Source organism: Notothenia rossii (assembly GCF_949606895.1).
Source record: "Notothenia rossii genome assembly, chromosome: 2".
Taxonomy (NCBI): Eukaryota; Metazoa; Chordata; class Actinopteri; order Perciformes; family Nototheniidae; genus Notothenia; species Notothenia rossii.
The window spans coordinates 45,049,282-45,064,484 of NC_136904.1; the positions used below are offsets into that span (position 1 = coordinate 45,049,282).

Below are 15,203 nucleotides of genomic sequence, written 5' to 3' on the forward strand. Positions count from 1 at the left end.
TGAAAGCGAGCACTATCGCGCACAGAGCTGGAGATTTGGAGGAGTTCAGGAATTCTAGGTATGAACTCCGGAGAGCTATCAGCAGTGCAAAGAGACAGTACAAAGAGAAGGTGGGATTTGACTCCAAAAGGCTGTAACACCCGGAACATGTGGGCGGGACTAAGAACAATGATAGACTACAAAGGAGCAGCAGGGGGTGCTGCGGGAGTGTCTGCGTGCGCATCACTCCCAGATGAGCTGAACTGTTTTTTTGCACGTTTTGAGAGCAGCCAGGCTGTGGAGGTACAGAAGGATCAGGAGCCCTGCCCTTTTGTTTAAAACAGGGCAGATGTATGCAAATCCTTTAAAAGGGTTAACCCACACAAGGCTCCTGGACCTGATGGCATCCCTGGCCGTGTTCTCAGGGTGTGTGCAGTTCAGCTGGCAGAGGTGTTCACAGACATCTTCAACAGGTCCCTGCTGCAGTCTGTAGTCCCCACATGCTTCAAACACTCCACCATCGTTCCTGTCCCCAAAAAGACAAATCACCAGCCTCAATGACTACCGCCCAGCAGCACTCACCTCCATCATAATGAAGTGCTTTGAGCGGTTAGTCAAAACCTCCCTGACTCTCTGGACCCCCTACAGTGTGCTTACAGAGCAAGCAGGTCCACAGGCGACGCCATAGCCCTCACCATCCACACTGCCATTTCACACCTGGACCAGAGGAACACATATGTGAGAATGCTGTTAATTGATTAAAGTTCAGCCTTCAATATCATTGTGACCTCCAAGCTGGTCATCAAGCTCAGAGACATCGGGCTCAACAGCGCCCTCTGTGACTGGATCCTGAACTTCCTGACGGGCAGACCCCAGGCAGTGCGGGTGGGAAACATCACATCCTCCACCCTGATCCTCAACACCGTAGCCTCTCAAGACTGCGTGTTCAGCCCTCTCCTCTACTCCCTGATCACACACAACTGCGTGGCCACACACAGCTCCAACACCATCGTGAAGTTTGCTGACGACACGACCGTCATCGACCAGATCACAGACGGAGACGGCGTACAGAGAGGAGGTCGGAAACCTGACATCTTGGTGCCAGGATAACAACCTCCATCTCAATGTCAGCAAAACCAAGGAGCTGATTGTGGATTACACAAAGTAGCAGAGAGAGGGACACGCCCCCATCGCCATCAATGGGACTATGGTGGAGAGAATCAGCAGCTTTAGGTTCCTTGGGGTCCACATCATTGAGGACCTGACATGGGCTCTTCACACCACCACCATCACCAAGAAAGCTCGACAGCGGCTCTACTTCCTCCGCAGGCTAAGGAGGTTCAACATGGACTCCAGGATACTCTGCAACTTCTACAGGTGCACCATAGAGAGTATTCTGACCTTTTACAGGTGCACCATAGAGAGTATCCTGACCTTCTACAGGTGCACCATAGAGAGGATCCTGACCTTCTACAGGTGCACCATAGAGAGGATCCTGACCTTCTACAGGTGCACCATAGAGAGGATCCTGACCTTCTAAAGGTGCACCATAGAGAGTATCCTGAACTTCTACAGGTGCACCATAGAGAGCATTCTGACTGGCTGCATCACAGCCTGGTACGGCAGCTGCACTGCCTTCAATCGTAAGTCTTTACGCCACAATTGGAGGTTTGTGGCGCAGTGGATAGAACCTTGGTGTTGGGATCAGGGGGTCACAGGTTCAAACCCCACTGCAGTCAGCATGTCGTTGTGTCCCTGGGCAAGACACTTCACCCCAAATTGCTCCTGTGGGGATTGTCCACAGTATTGAGTATGTAAGTAGCTTTGGATAAAAGTGTCTAATAAGTGACATGTCATGTTTACAGAGGGTGGTGAAAACTGCACAGAACATCACCAGGACGGAGCTGCCATCCATGGAGGACCTTTACTCCCAGCGGCTCAGGAAGAAATCCCTCCGGATTATAAAAGACCCCCATCACCCCAGCCACAAAATGTTCAGTCTGCTGCCATCTGGCAGGCGTTACCAAAACAATCAGATTCAGAGACAGTTTCATCCCGTAGCCATTAAGACTATTATACTGCATACAGTACCACAATGTAGAAGTCTATAATAGAGCCCTTCATGTCAAATAGAGTCGAAAGCTTTCTTGAAATCAATGAAAAAAGTGAATATCTTACAATTTTTTGTTTGGTGTACTTGTTTGTTAAATTAAAGTGTGAAGGGTATATATACAGGACTGTCTCAGAAAATTAGAATATTGTGATAAAGTTCTTTATTTTCTGTAATGCAATTAAAAAAACAAAAATGTCATACATTCTGGATTCATTACAAATCAACTGAAATATTGCAAGCCTTTTATTATTTTAATATTGCTGATTATGGCATACAGCTTAAGAAAACTCAAAAATCCTATCTCAAAAAATTAGAATAGTTCCTCAGACCAAGTAAAAAAAAAAAGGATTTATAACAGCAAAACACAATCAAACATTTGAAAATGTCCATTAATGCACTCAGTACTTGGTTGGGAATCCTTTTGCACGGATTACTGCATCAATGCGGCGTGGCATGGAGGCAATCAGCCTGTGGCATTGCTGAGGTGTTATGGATGCCCAGGATGCTTCAATAGCGGCCTTTAGCTCATTAGCATTGTTGGGTCTGGTGTCTTTCAGCTTCTTCTTCACAATACCCCACATATTCTCTATGGGGTTCAGGTCAGGGGAATTTGCAGGCCAATCGAGGACAGTAATGCCATGGTCAGTACACCAGTTACTGGTGGTTTTGGCACTGTGGGCAGGTGCCAGATCATGCTGGAAAATGAATTCCTCATCTCCATAGAGCTTTTCAGCAGACGGAAGCATGTAGTGCTCTAAAATCTCTTGGTACACAGCTGCATTTACTCTGGGCTTGATGAAACACAGTGGACCAACACCAGCAGCTGACATGGCTCCCCAAACCATCACTGACTGTGGGAACTTCACACTGGATTTCAAGCAACTTGGATTTTGCTCCTCTCCAGCCTTTCTCCAGACTCTGGCGCCTTGACTTCCAAATGAAATACAAAACTTGCTTTCGTCTGAAAAGAGGACTTTGGACCACTGTGCAACTGTCCAGTGCTTCTTTTCCTTAGCCCAAGTCAGACGCCTCTTCCGTTGTCTTGAGTTCAGAAGTGGCTTGACCATGGGAATACGGCTATTGTAGCCCATTTCCCGGACACGTCTGTGAACAGTGACTTTTGATACCTGGACTCCAGCTTCAGTCCACTGTCTTTGAAGCTCCCCCAAATTCTGGAAGCGACTCTTCTTCACAATGCTGTTAAGGCTGCGGTCATCTCTCTTGGTTGTGCAGCGTTTCCTGCCACATTTCCCCCTTCCAACAGACTTTTTGTGGATGTGCTTTGAAACTGCACTCTGTGAACAGCTTGCTCTTTGAGAAATTTCTTTTTGTGTCTTACCCTCCTGATGGAGGGTGTCAATGACGGTCCTCTGGACAGCAGTCAGATCAGCAGTCTTCCCCATACTTGTGATTTAGTTTACTGAACCAAGCTGAGTGTTTTTCAAGGGTCAGGAAACCCTTGCAGGTGTTTCGAGTTAATTAGACGATTCAAGTGATTCGTTGAACACCCTACTAGTATACTTTTTCATGATATTCTAATATTTAGAGATAGGATATTTGAGTTTTCTTAAGCTGTATGCCATAATCAGCAATATTAAAATAATAAAAGGCTTGCAATATTTCAGTTGATTTGTAATGAATCCAGAATGTATGACATTTTTGTTTTTTTTTAATTGCATTACAGAAAATAAAGAACTTTATCACAATATTCAAATTTTCTGAGACAGTCCTGTAGATGGAGCGATTCATTTCGGACAGTTTGAAACGCGAGGGCCGTGATTGGTACGTGATCTGCCCTCGCTCAAGGGAAAACCTCCAGCTTGACTTGAGACCGCCCCCGTGATAGATAAATATATTTATAATGAATTCAGCTGCAATGGATCATTGATCCACCAGGAGGTGCAGTGGGGTTCCACACTGGAGCTCATGTGAAATAAAGTCAGATACAGTACGCTGGATGTACAGCGGAACTTTGTTAAGATCCATATGTCACGGATATCATACTCTGTGCTAAATGAGAGACATGTAATCATTTACCAAGCATCAACATGTTGTTATTTAACAAAATAATTTTGTTATTCGAAAAAAAACGAACGGGAGGAAATGCAGCCCGGCTCTCGATTTTTAATCCTAATTTAATCATCATCTTCATCACGATCATTTATGTTTATGTTCGCCGAATTGACATGAAATCACTGACACATATGAATATACTGTATTCAACTTCATTAAAACGTTATTAACGTGCCTAAACTCAGTAATTCATCAAAAATATGTATATTTTAATGGAGTTTCGTCGGTCGATCAGGATCCCAAAGTGTAGCGGAGGGATCCTCATCTGGATGAAGGGTGTTATTTTCCCCATAAAGAACAAGTCGCTGCAAATTATCCCGCTTATTACATGGCCACATTCTCAACAAAGTAACGACATGACTCCCAATATTAATTGAAATGCTTTTATGGATTTAGAAAATGTTTTTATTGATTTAAAAAATAGTTGTATGTATTGATTTAAATTCACATGCATCCGCTAAGAAAAATAGTCCGTTGTTACACTTTTTTAAACAGTCTGAATGAAACGGCAGCTCTCAGCTGTGTATTTACACAACTAATGGCCCATCAACCACAGCTCTCTCCCCCCCTCCCCCCCGATCTTTCTTCTCCAGCAGCTAAATTAACAGTAGGTTACTCTGAGTGACCATAGACTGTATGTGACAAGCTTACAGTTAGTGATGTAACAACACCATAAAAGCTGGTGGGTTGAAAGCAATACGGGAGGTAAAAATAACTAGAATAATTGTGACTTATTTATTGTGGCTTTTATGTTTTTAGGTATAACATTTTATGTAATTCAGGCTTATAGTTCACCCTTCTCTAAAAGCCTTCAACAATGACAATATTCATTGTAATTTAATAAATCCTTCCAACACACATTGTAAAAAATAGCCTACTGTAAGTTAAGAAATCATTTCAATATGTACATCTTCTGATGTAACAACAATAACATTATAAATAGTAACATAGCTGAACATGGTATTGCACATTTAGCTTTGAGTGTTACTGACCTGAGATGTTTTTATTAAATGAATTAAGGTGACTGAGGCTTTTTAACATACAGGGATGCAAACTCATCAGGTATGAAAAAGGTGACAAGGATCAGAGCCCCCGGCTCCCCCACCCCACGGAATGACAGAGGATTTTAGCAGTCAGAACAACTAAAGCAGCAGTGTTAATAATAACAGAAACGCCAAAGAGTCACATAATAGAAATATATAAAAGCATTTATTTCAAATTGTGGAGCAGTCAGTTTATAATTTTGGCAGCACTGTTGAGCATTTTAAAAATGTATTTTCGTGCCTCTGTGCAAGGCTTAAGTCTTTTTATCTTCATAGCCACATGGTGTAAAGTAACTAAGTTCATAAACTCAACAAGTACTATACTTGGGCACAATTTTGAGATACTTGTACTTTATTTAAGTATTTCAATGTTTTGCTACTTTGTTCTTCTACTCCACTACAGTTCAGAGGTACATGGTGTACTTTGACTCCACTACATGTATGTAATACCTTTAGTTACTTCACAGATCTGGATTAATTAAGTGAAATATAATCAAGTGTTAAATCAGACTTTAGTTCCACCTGGAGTAAATCCACAAGCTACCCTGCAGTATACAAAGTCATTCAAACTAGCTGCACCTTTAGCAGCTTTGAGAACACTTTCGTGATCAATCATTATAAAACATATCATATCTATTATTCTGAAATGGACCAATCTGCACAATGACTACTTTTACTTTCGCTACTTTCACTATATTTTGATTATAATACTTTTCTACTTTTACTTGAGGAACATTTTGAATGCAGGACTTTTACTGTAACAGAGTATTCCTACACTCTGGGACTATTACTTTTACTCAAGTACAAGATCTGAGTACTTCTACTTTTACTCAAGTACAAGACCTGAGTACTTCTACTTTTACTCAAGTACAAGATCTGAGTACTTCTACTTTTAATCAAGTACAATATATATACTTATACCACCTCTGTTTATAGCCTATGAAAACAACTATTAGAAATAGAAGGCTAAAGCTAACGTTAGCAGATAGTGACAATGTATGCTAGCTAGCTAGCTCAACGATTCCTTAAATAATATTGCCACAGAAAAACTTTTCAGTTCACATCACGCTCTGCCGCTCCGACAGGGAGCTCTGCTCTGAACACCTGAACGGCCCGTTCTAACAGCTGTTCACCAGCGGTCCAGTCTGTGCCGCAGTGACTCCGGACGCACAGTTAATATTAACGAACGCACCCGTAGGTAATGTAGCTGCTGAAGCTAGACCATCATCTCGGAGCAGCAGAGCCTTATTATACATCCATGAGCAGAGCCGACAGGCAGGAAGACTCGAGCACACAGCTCGTACTTCATTATAATATATAAAAAAAGAACACCACGCGTGTCATGATGGCACATAACAGCTCACGGCCGCAGATTACTCCGGGTCCCAGCCCCCCCCATACCCCAAAAATATTTGTATTGCAGATCTACATGAATTACACAAACGACTTATTTTGGATTCAAAACGGCGAATTTCGCCGAAAGGTGACAAGTTTGCATCACTGAACATAGACAGAGCACAACTGAAACATAACATCTGAAACGATGTAACAACATAATACACTTGTGGGGATGCTTGGGATGTGAGGAGTGAGGGACACGGCTTAGAACGGGCGTGTCGCCTGGCAGGACAGGAGAGTGTGTGCACCAGTCTGCCTTGATCTATGAATTCCTGTCCGTGACACTCACTGCTGCCCACAGCTGTTTTATAGAAGGAAATTCCTTCACTTCATGAAAGTATTTTAACCACACACACCTCTACTACACACACATGACGGGTGTTATTTTCCCCATAAGGAACAAGTCGCTGCAAATTATCCCGCTTATTACACGGCCAAATTCTCAACAAAGTAACGACATGACTCCCAATATTAATTGAAATGCTTTTATGGATTTAGATTTTTTTTTTATTGATTTAAAAAATAGTTGTATGTATTGATTTAAAAAATAGTTGTATGTATTGATTTAAATTGACATGCATCCGCTAAGAAAAATAGTCCGTTGTTACAGTTTTTTAAACAGTCTGAATGAAACGGCAGCTCTCAGCTGTGTATTTACACAACTAATGGCCCATCAACCACAGCTCTCTCCCCCCCCCTCCCCCCTTGATCTTTCTTCTCCAGCAGCTAAATTAACGGTAGGTTACTCTGAGTGACAAGCTTACAGTTAGACACAACACTGTCATTGCAAGTGACGCTCAGTTAGTTGACTTTTATGTTCAACTGCTAAATTCGTTACTGATAAAAAAAGGGCTTCTACTGTAGCTAATTACCTTAACACTAGAACCGCCAGAGGTTTTTGTATAGGCCTACCTAAACCCGTCAAATCCCGCTATTAGAATGCAATTTTTAACAACATAGGGTGCTACATAACACACTTTCAGGAAAAGTCAGGGACTGGGAGACTTTAATATTTTATTGAAAAAAAGTTACATTGCACACACACAACAACACATCACACAAATTGACCCGATTGGCGGTTCTAGTATTAAATAAACTCACTAATTAATGAAATCAGTTCAATACGCATTATTCTTATTCTTATCATTCTTTATGAGCGCAGAAATAGTCTTAAAATCAGATCTGTTTTTTAAATGAAATCTGACGGCAGGCAGTTAGCTCTGATCACCTATGATAAATGCGCCGCACCTAATCGCTGGCCATTCAGCCACAGACACTGTTCGAAATGGGGGGGAGCTAGGAGGAGCTTGGCTCCCCCGAAGAGGGAGGGAGCTCCCCTGAAGGCTGACTTTGAGATAAATAGGGGGAGCCCAAAACAGTCGTGCATATTTGTGTCACACAGATTAGAAATGTTGAGTTTCTGTAAATAACAGTTCTTGAAATAAATAATAGTTATTGTTCATTACAGTTTCTGAATATTTGTTTTATATTTGTGAATATGTCTGGGTGTTGCCATCTGTATGTGGCAGCGCTGCATTCTTACTTACGTTGCTATGATTATGGCGGTGATGCCGGCGCGGTATTTGAAATGTTCATATTGATATTTTTTTAACTCTGGCTGTGTAATAAAAAAATATGGCAAAACGAAAACAGCCAAGCGTCACAGCTTTTGGATTCACAAGCAAAGAAGCGAAGGAGTCTAAAAATGACAACGTGAACGGAAAACAACTTTTAGTTGGCCGGCTGTAAGCGGCGTTAGGGTCGAGTTTGACAGCTCCACACCGAGGGAGAGGCCTGCCGATGCGGAGCCTGAAGAGGCTTCAACAACGGCCACATCCGCCGGCATAGTGACACCGTCTGTATTAGTAGAAGGGTGTTTTTATAGCAATTGATCGCATCCGCGCTGCTGCGCCAGTCAACAGAGCGTGCGTGTGACATATTTAGAAGCAGGATGTGCTCTGAAAAATAGGGCTCCCCGAAAGCAAATGGGTAATTCGAAAACTGACAGAGCTCCCTCTATACAAATCAAACTGTAGAAGGTGTGAAAGCACCTATTGTTTTAAATAATGGTCGGAATGTGACCTGTGAGCCTTCTGAATTACCGTGGGACAGCACATTCTAAACTAAAATGTTCAATCAATAAAGTAACATCTTATCTTATCTTAATAATATCTTCATATTAATAATAATAATAAATCATACAGTATGTGTCCGAAAGGGAGCAGGAGGAAGCAAACACAAAAATATACTGCATATTAAAGCAAACGATTGTAAAGGTTAAAGTATGAGCATAACAAATAAAGAAGTGTAATGTAAACATTTACATTATGATTATTTAATATATAAAGACTATATATTATTGAATTACAAGATTAGATATACTTTAGTTGATCTAAAATATTGATGTGTTAAAATGCTCTTCAAAACACAACTGAAAGTCCATGAAACTTGTCTTTCTGTATCTTGAATGAAGCGCCATCTCCTGGTTAAAACCTGAAATTGAAAATCTGGCAACGCCCTCTTGGAAAATAGTGGGAGGGCTTAACATTCCTCTATACTGGTCTTTGGCTGGTGGTAGGCAGGAAGCTGGAGTCAGAAATTCAGTGCTCCATCTGTACATGGTCGGTGGTGCGGTGTTTTGGAAGGAAGCCAATTTGATTTTTAGTCAAGAACACACACACACACACACACACACACACACACACACACACACACACACACACACACACACACACACACACACACACACACACACACACACACACACACACACACACACACACACACACACACACACACACACACACACACACACACACACACACACACACACACACACACACACACACACACACACACACACACAAAATGGCGGCTTCACAAAACTTTTCAGAGTTTTACGGGACGTGGTTTGCAATTCGCCCAGCCAATCAGAAATTGGAACCTTTTTCTCCCCAGGAAAGTCCCTGCTCTCTTCCCAGAAGTCCCAGATCTTTTTGGTGTGAACGCAAAATCCCAGGAACTATCGGAACCATTCCTGGGAAAAGTACTCCGGTGTGAAAGCCTATTGTTCTTTCTAGCCATTCTCTTTTATGGCTGCCAATTTCAAAGGCAAGTTTATGGTCACTCATGGCGCATTTCCACTATAGCGCGGAGCTCGCTTTAAGCGTGCCGTGCCCGGCCTGTTTTTGGTTGCGTTTCCACTTGGCGTAGTTCCGGCTAGCGAGTACTATTTCACAGTTTTTCTGGCCCCATAAAATCGAGGTTCTTTCCAGGCCAACAACCAGGCTGAGTCGGGCTGAGTATGCTAAACTGGAGGGAGAATCACTGGCAAGGAGGCTACAACCACAACAAATTGAATATATTTGAATTGATTTAATTGTAATACACGTTTCAAAATGATGTCGAAGTAACAACATACTGATACCGGTTAGTAAAAACAATGAATTAATGCTTTGACAAGTCTGCAGACAGACGGCAGGCGGAAAAACCTTTTAAAATGCGTGTTTTCTGAATGGAGATCGGCTAAACTAACGCAGTACATGCTCCGACCGTCCACACTCACAACAACGGCCTATACAGACATAAATAAACCAGCGACTGTATTCACCATGACAGACAGTCTGTGGATTGTACTTGATTAACTTTTGTCTAGTTTCTGAACAGATATGAGGAGCTGTGAGCTTGAGTGCTAACAGCTGATGTTGTTTTTCTGTAGTTCTCATTGAAGATGACGTCACGGCTCCGCCTACACTGCGTTACTATAGTTACTGCCCCAGCTACTAAACTGTACTGGAAGCGCAGCATAAAGTGAGCTAGTCCTAACAAGGCCTAACGAGGCCTAGCCATACCGAGCGAGGCCCTGTAGTGGAAATGCGCCATCAGTCTATATCTAGTAAGGGTTTGTCTTGTTATTGGATGTTTTATTTGGTTCAAATATTGGGCTAATTGAAATTCTCTGTTCAGAAAATTATAGCATTCTAGTTTATGTATTGCTTGGATTTCTGTTTTCCACTGCTTAGAATATCTTAGTTTATTATCTTTGTCTATTTGTTTTACTTGTGGGTTGGGAATTATTTTCATAGCATCACTTTGACATAATGTTCCATTCAAGGTATATTTATCTGGGTTCAGATAGCTTCGCTGTTCTAAGTATGCATTGTGTTGGTGTGAATCTGAATCTATCAAATGGTTCCACAAATGTTTTAATTAAGAGGGGAAATTGTCCCAGTTCTGCTCTGCAGCCATGGTTTGGACAAATTCTGTGGACTCTCAGTATGTTTTTACAGAACTCAAGATACACTTTTTCAAATTTGGTTTGAGTCCCAATGCTCTTGTTTTAATCAATCTCTCTCTCTCTCCAAAATGTATTCACTTCAGGTTTACGAAAGTAACTATAATCAGATTGGTTCATGTGTTGCTCTCGGGCACGCTGCCTACCGTAGCTCCTCTTTCAGACGGGACAGTTTGTCGTGCAGCCGATCATTCTTCACCTGAATGGGGTTGTTGGGAACGAACCAGGCAGCAATGAACTTGCACACCACCACAACATGCTACAGGAAAACAAAAGAGAACATACACAGAAACTATTTCACTGCGTTCTTCAGTTCATATGGACAGCACTGACGAATAAATTATGGAGTACACACCTCAAACAGGATGACGAAGGCAAAGCGCACAGCCAAAACCAACCAGAACTGAGAAGTCAGATTGTAGTCTTCATCACTCCTGTAGTCTCTGTAGCTGCAGGCACACACCACACAGAGAGTCCTGTTTATTACATGAGTGACAGGTTTGTCTTTAATAGTTGGATTGAATCTCCTCACCTGCACTGCGTGACATTAAAGCCGCCTGTGATCATCTGATCTGGAATAAAGTCAGTTCTAACTGCCTGGTGTCTTACAAAAGCCGTGGAGAGAGTGTCATTTATGTAGCCCTGCATGCAGCTGCAAAGAGATCACAACCCATCATGGTGACACACTATACAGTTGGCCGACGTGTAAACATACATTATTCCCAGCCGTTACAGAACTCACTGTGTGGAAAGTGCTTCCATTAGCACAGGGGCCATAACGATAACGGTAAACAAGGCGTGGAATGAAGTCTGAGGAGACTCCAATAACCAAACCATTAGCAATCACTGCTAACACACCGATGACCTCCAACACCTTTGTCCACACACCTGCAGACAGAGGACAGTGCTGTTACACTCACACACCTGCACACAGCATAATCAACGGCTGACTGAAGGAACTACCAGAGAGAGGTATTGTCATAGGTTATAAAAAAGAGAAACAAGTAACTTTGTATCATCATCATCGAAAAAAACTGACTCATCCAAATATGATTCATGCATTATGTTAGGAAGCGTGGTGAAAAGACGATCTTCTACGTGAAACAGCATTCAGGAGTCTTCAGATCACATGGTGGCAGATTTTCTTACCATCCTAACAATTATTCTTAGCCATTTCAATCTGTGAGATGTTTTTACTAACTGACACACAAACAAGATACACATACAGTTTGTTTAATACATTCATTAGATGCCTGTACATGTTTCAGTATAGGTGAATGTTATTGCAACAGGATGTGAAAAGTTTCCTGTGGAGTGATCCTTTATTTAAGGTTCTTTTATGGGCTACTGCTCTCATGTATTATTACAGTAACAGACACACAGCCTCACCAATGTCGTTGGTCTTTCTAGGGACCAGCCGGCGCTCCAGGCGGACCATTTTGATGGCGTCAAGACGGATCTCGAAAATGTTATTGATGAGAGCAAGCAGGGGGGCCAGGGGGAACGCTGCCACGAATATGGTGGTGAAACTGAACTGGACCACTGGAGGGGAGGGACAATAAGTACAATGGAAAGGTAATTATTCAAGGAATGTGGAAAGTGCATTATGAATAACGGAAAAAAGTTCTGAGAAATGGGTGTTGTTTAAATACTGTTGCATAAGAAAGAATAATAGGATTTACCACTTGAGGATTTTCTATATACAGCAGGCAACACATATTGAATTATGTTCACTTATGTAAGTTCTGAAGTGGCTTTACTTACCTACTTATTTGTTTATATTGTATTCTAGTACAACTAATGTGTGCTTTTCTTCTATATTAATATGTTAGCTTATTGTGTATTATTACCTGTCATGCTACTTTTGCAAGTCATTTCAAGCCTTTCATTAGAGTGAGCGTATGCAGAAGCGTGCGGCCGCCTGAAAAAATCTATTTTAGTGTGGACGTTCTGAGCACTTTAAGATGAAATGATTTCAACTTTTCAAAAAACATCAACAACCTCACTGTAGAAATTGGAGGAAAATCTGATTTGAAACGAAAAATGATCATAATTCAGATCTGCTGGGCAGACCCTGATGTGTTGCACTTTAATATGCATGACATTTACTTCAATATGTACAACATTTAGTTTAATATTTATAATCTTTATTTTCATGCAGTATGTACGACGTGAGTGAGTGTTATACTTTTATCTCCGTGTGCAGATCTTCCTCCTCGCTGTAAGGCTGTGAGACGGAGCGGTGATAACCTCATTCAAACTTAGTGTGAGAGCAACAATCCTCCAGTGGATGTTCATGCAGCAATGTCAAATTAATATATAGCAGCATAAACAGACAATCCAAAGGAGCGATGCTAGTTTTTCACAGTGATGGTTCATTGTACAGATATTGTTGTCATAAAAACAGTAGAAGTGCCGAGAGTTTTTTTTTCTTCTATAGGCCTATAGCATAGGGAGAGCAAATCCAAATAGCCTTTATTTGATAATAGGTTTTAATTCCTTAATTTTGAAAGTGTTATTTATTTGTTATTACTTTTGCTAGTCTTCTTAACAACAAATCTCATTTCTAAAGAGGAAACGTTTTTGTATAGTTCTGCCCTCGAGTCTGTTCTCGTATTATGCCCATGCACAAACAAACTCTTCAAATCAAGATAACTTAACCTAGTGCAGACATTGCAGATGTGTCAGGACGTCACAAGGATGTTGCACAAGGATACAATCCCTCGTGGAGCTAGAGAGTTGGGTTTTTGGTTGTGAGTGTCAGCGCAGACTGTGGACATACCCATCTCCAGGAACTCATTGAACAGACTGAAGGCATCCGTGTGGGCCAGGTGATAATTAGACAGCCAGTGGCGAAGTTTGCAGACGTCACATGGTTCAATGCGTCCCTGTTCGTCACGGCAGGCCTTCCTGTAACAGTGACCACACTTCCTCTGCAGCTTCTTTGCTGTTTTTCTTCTCAGACAGCTCTTTAACCAACTGGAAAACACAACGTTTTGACAGGAATGCAAAGTAACTGTGATTTTATTCAATGGACACTATAACCATTGTTGCCTAATAGTAGATCCTAAATGAAAATACAGCACACTCACGGCACAATGAACTCAAAAATGTTGTTGAGAGTCTGTTTGAGCAGCATGATAACAGCCATCTGGATGAAGAGGTCTGTCAAACAACCGCTAGGATGGCACTACAACACACACAAAATATATCATAGAATAAGAAATGTGGTGCAAACATGCTTTATGAAAGACAAAAAATAACTAAAACCCTAAACTAAAACTAAAGTCTCCTCACCTCCTCCAGTCTCCATCCAGCGATACGGACATAGTTCCCTGGATGGCCGTTAATCCTGTGACAACAAAACTTTAGCTTCACATCAACAAAGAGCATTTTGAAACTGGCTACAGTCCTCCTGTACTACAGTACATGAGACAGCAGTACGTGCTGAGGAAAAAGGGACAATAAGAGGTTTGATTTTTAAATGTTGACAGCGGCTTTGTCAATGCTTTATCTAAGTGTCGGATATGTGCTGGACTTCATGAGATAATTTGGAAATAGTCAAAACTAAGCTGATCTGTTATAATATCTAACTACTCCGTTATTGGCATTTCTATATTACAACACCACACATGTTTGTTTTATCTCGCCCCAAAATAAAAGTAAATATAAGTATTTTAAACTTGTGGTTGATCATGGTTAATAACAGTATTATTTGGATTAACACATTTGTTTGCCCAATTGACACCAATAGTATTAATCTATTATTTCAGATGGAGATATAATGTTTTAGCTACTCAGCTATGAGTTATTTATAAAAAGCGGGAGCAACATGGAGGAGAAGTGGGCTAAGTTCACATCTCCAATGAAGTTGGGACGTTGTGTAAAACATAAATAAAAACAGAATACATGATTTGCAAATCCTTTTCGACCCATATTCAATTAAATAGACTACAAAGACCAGATATATATCTACTTTAAGTTTTTATGCAAATATTCAGTAATTTTTTATTTGATTCCTGCAACACGTACAAAAAAGCTGGGACAGGGGCAACAAAAGACTGGGGAAGTTGAGGAATGCTGAAAAAACTCCTGTTTGGTGCATTCCACAGGTGAATGGGTTGATTGGAAACAGGTGAGTGTCATGATTGCGTATAAAAGGAGAAACCCAGTGGAGCTCAGTCGTTCACAAGCAAGGGTGGGCGAAGTTCACTACTTTGTGAACAACTGCGTGAGCAAAAAGTCCGACAGTTTAAGAACAATGTTTCTCAACGTACAATTGCAAGGAATTTAGATGACTATG

The 15,203-nt window shown here is 41.3% G+C and overlaps 1 protein-coding gene across 1 annotated transcript in view; it reads right to left on the reverse strand.

Annotated features, from left to right (window-relative positions):
* The window catches only part of LOC307030403 (anoctamin-9-like), a 112,017-nt gene that overhangs the window by 8,650 nt on the left and 88,164 nt on the right, over positions 1-15,203 (reverse strand). Inside the window, 9 exon segments of the mRNA XM_079666789.1 lie at positions 11,047-11,159; positions 11,256-11,349; positions 11,433-11,552; positions 11,643-11,650; positions 11,652-11,788; positions 12,290-12,442; positions 13,683-13,879; positions 13,993-14,090; positions 14,198-14,252. Coding sequence (XP_079522915.1) covers positions 11,047-11,159; positions 11,256-11,349; positions 11,433-11,552; positions 11,643-11,650; positions 11,652-11,788; positions 12,290-12,442; positions 13,683-13,879; positions 13,993-14,090; positions 14,198-14,252 — 975 coding nt within the window.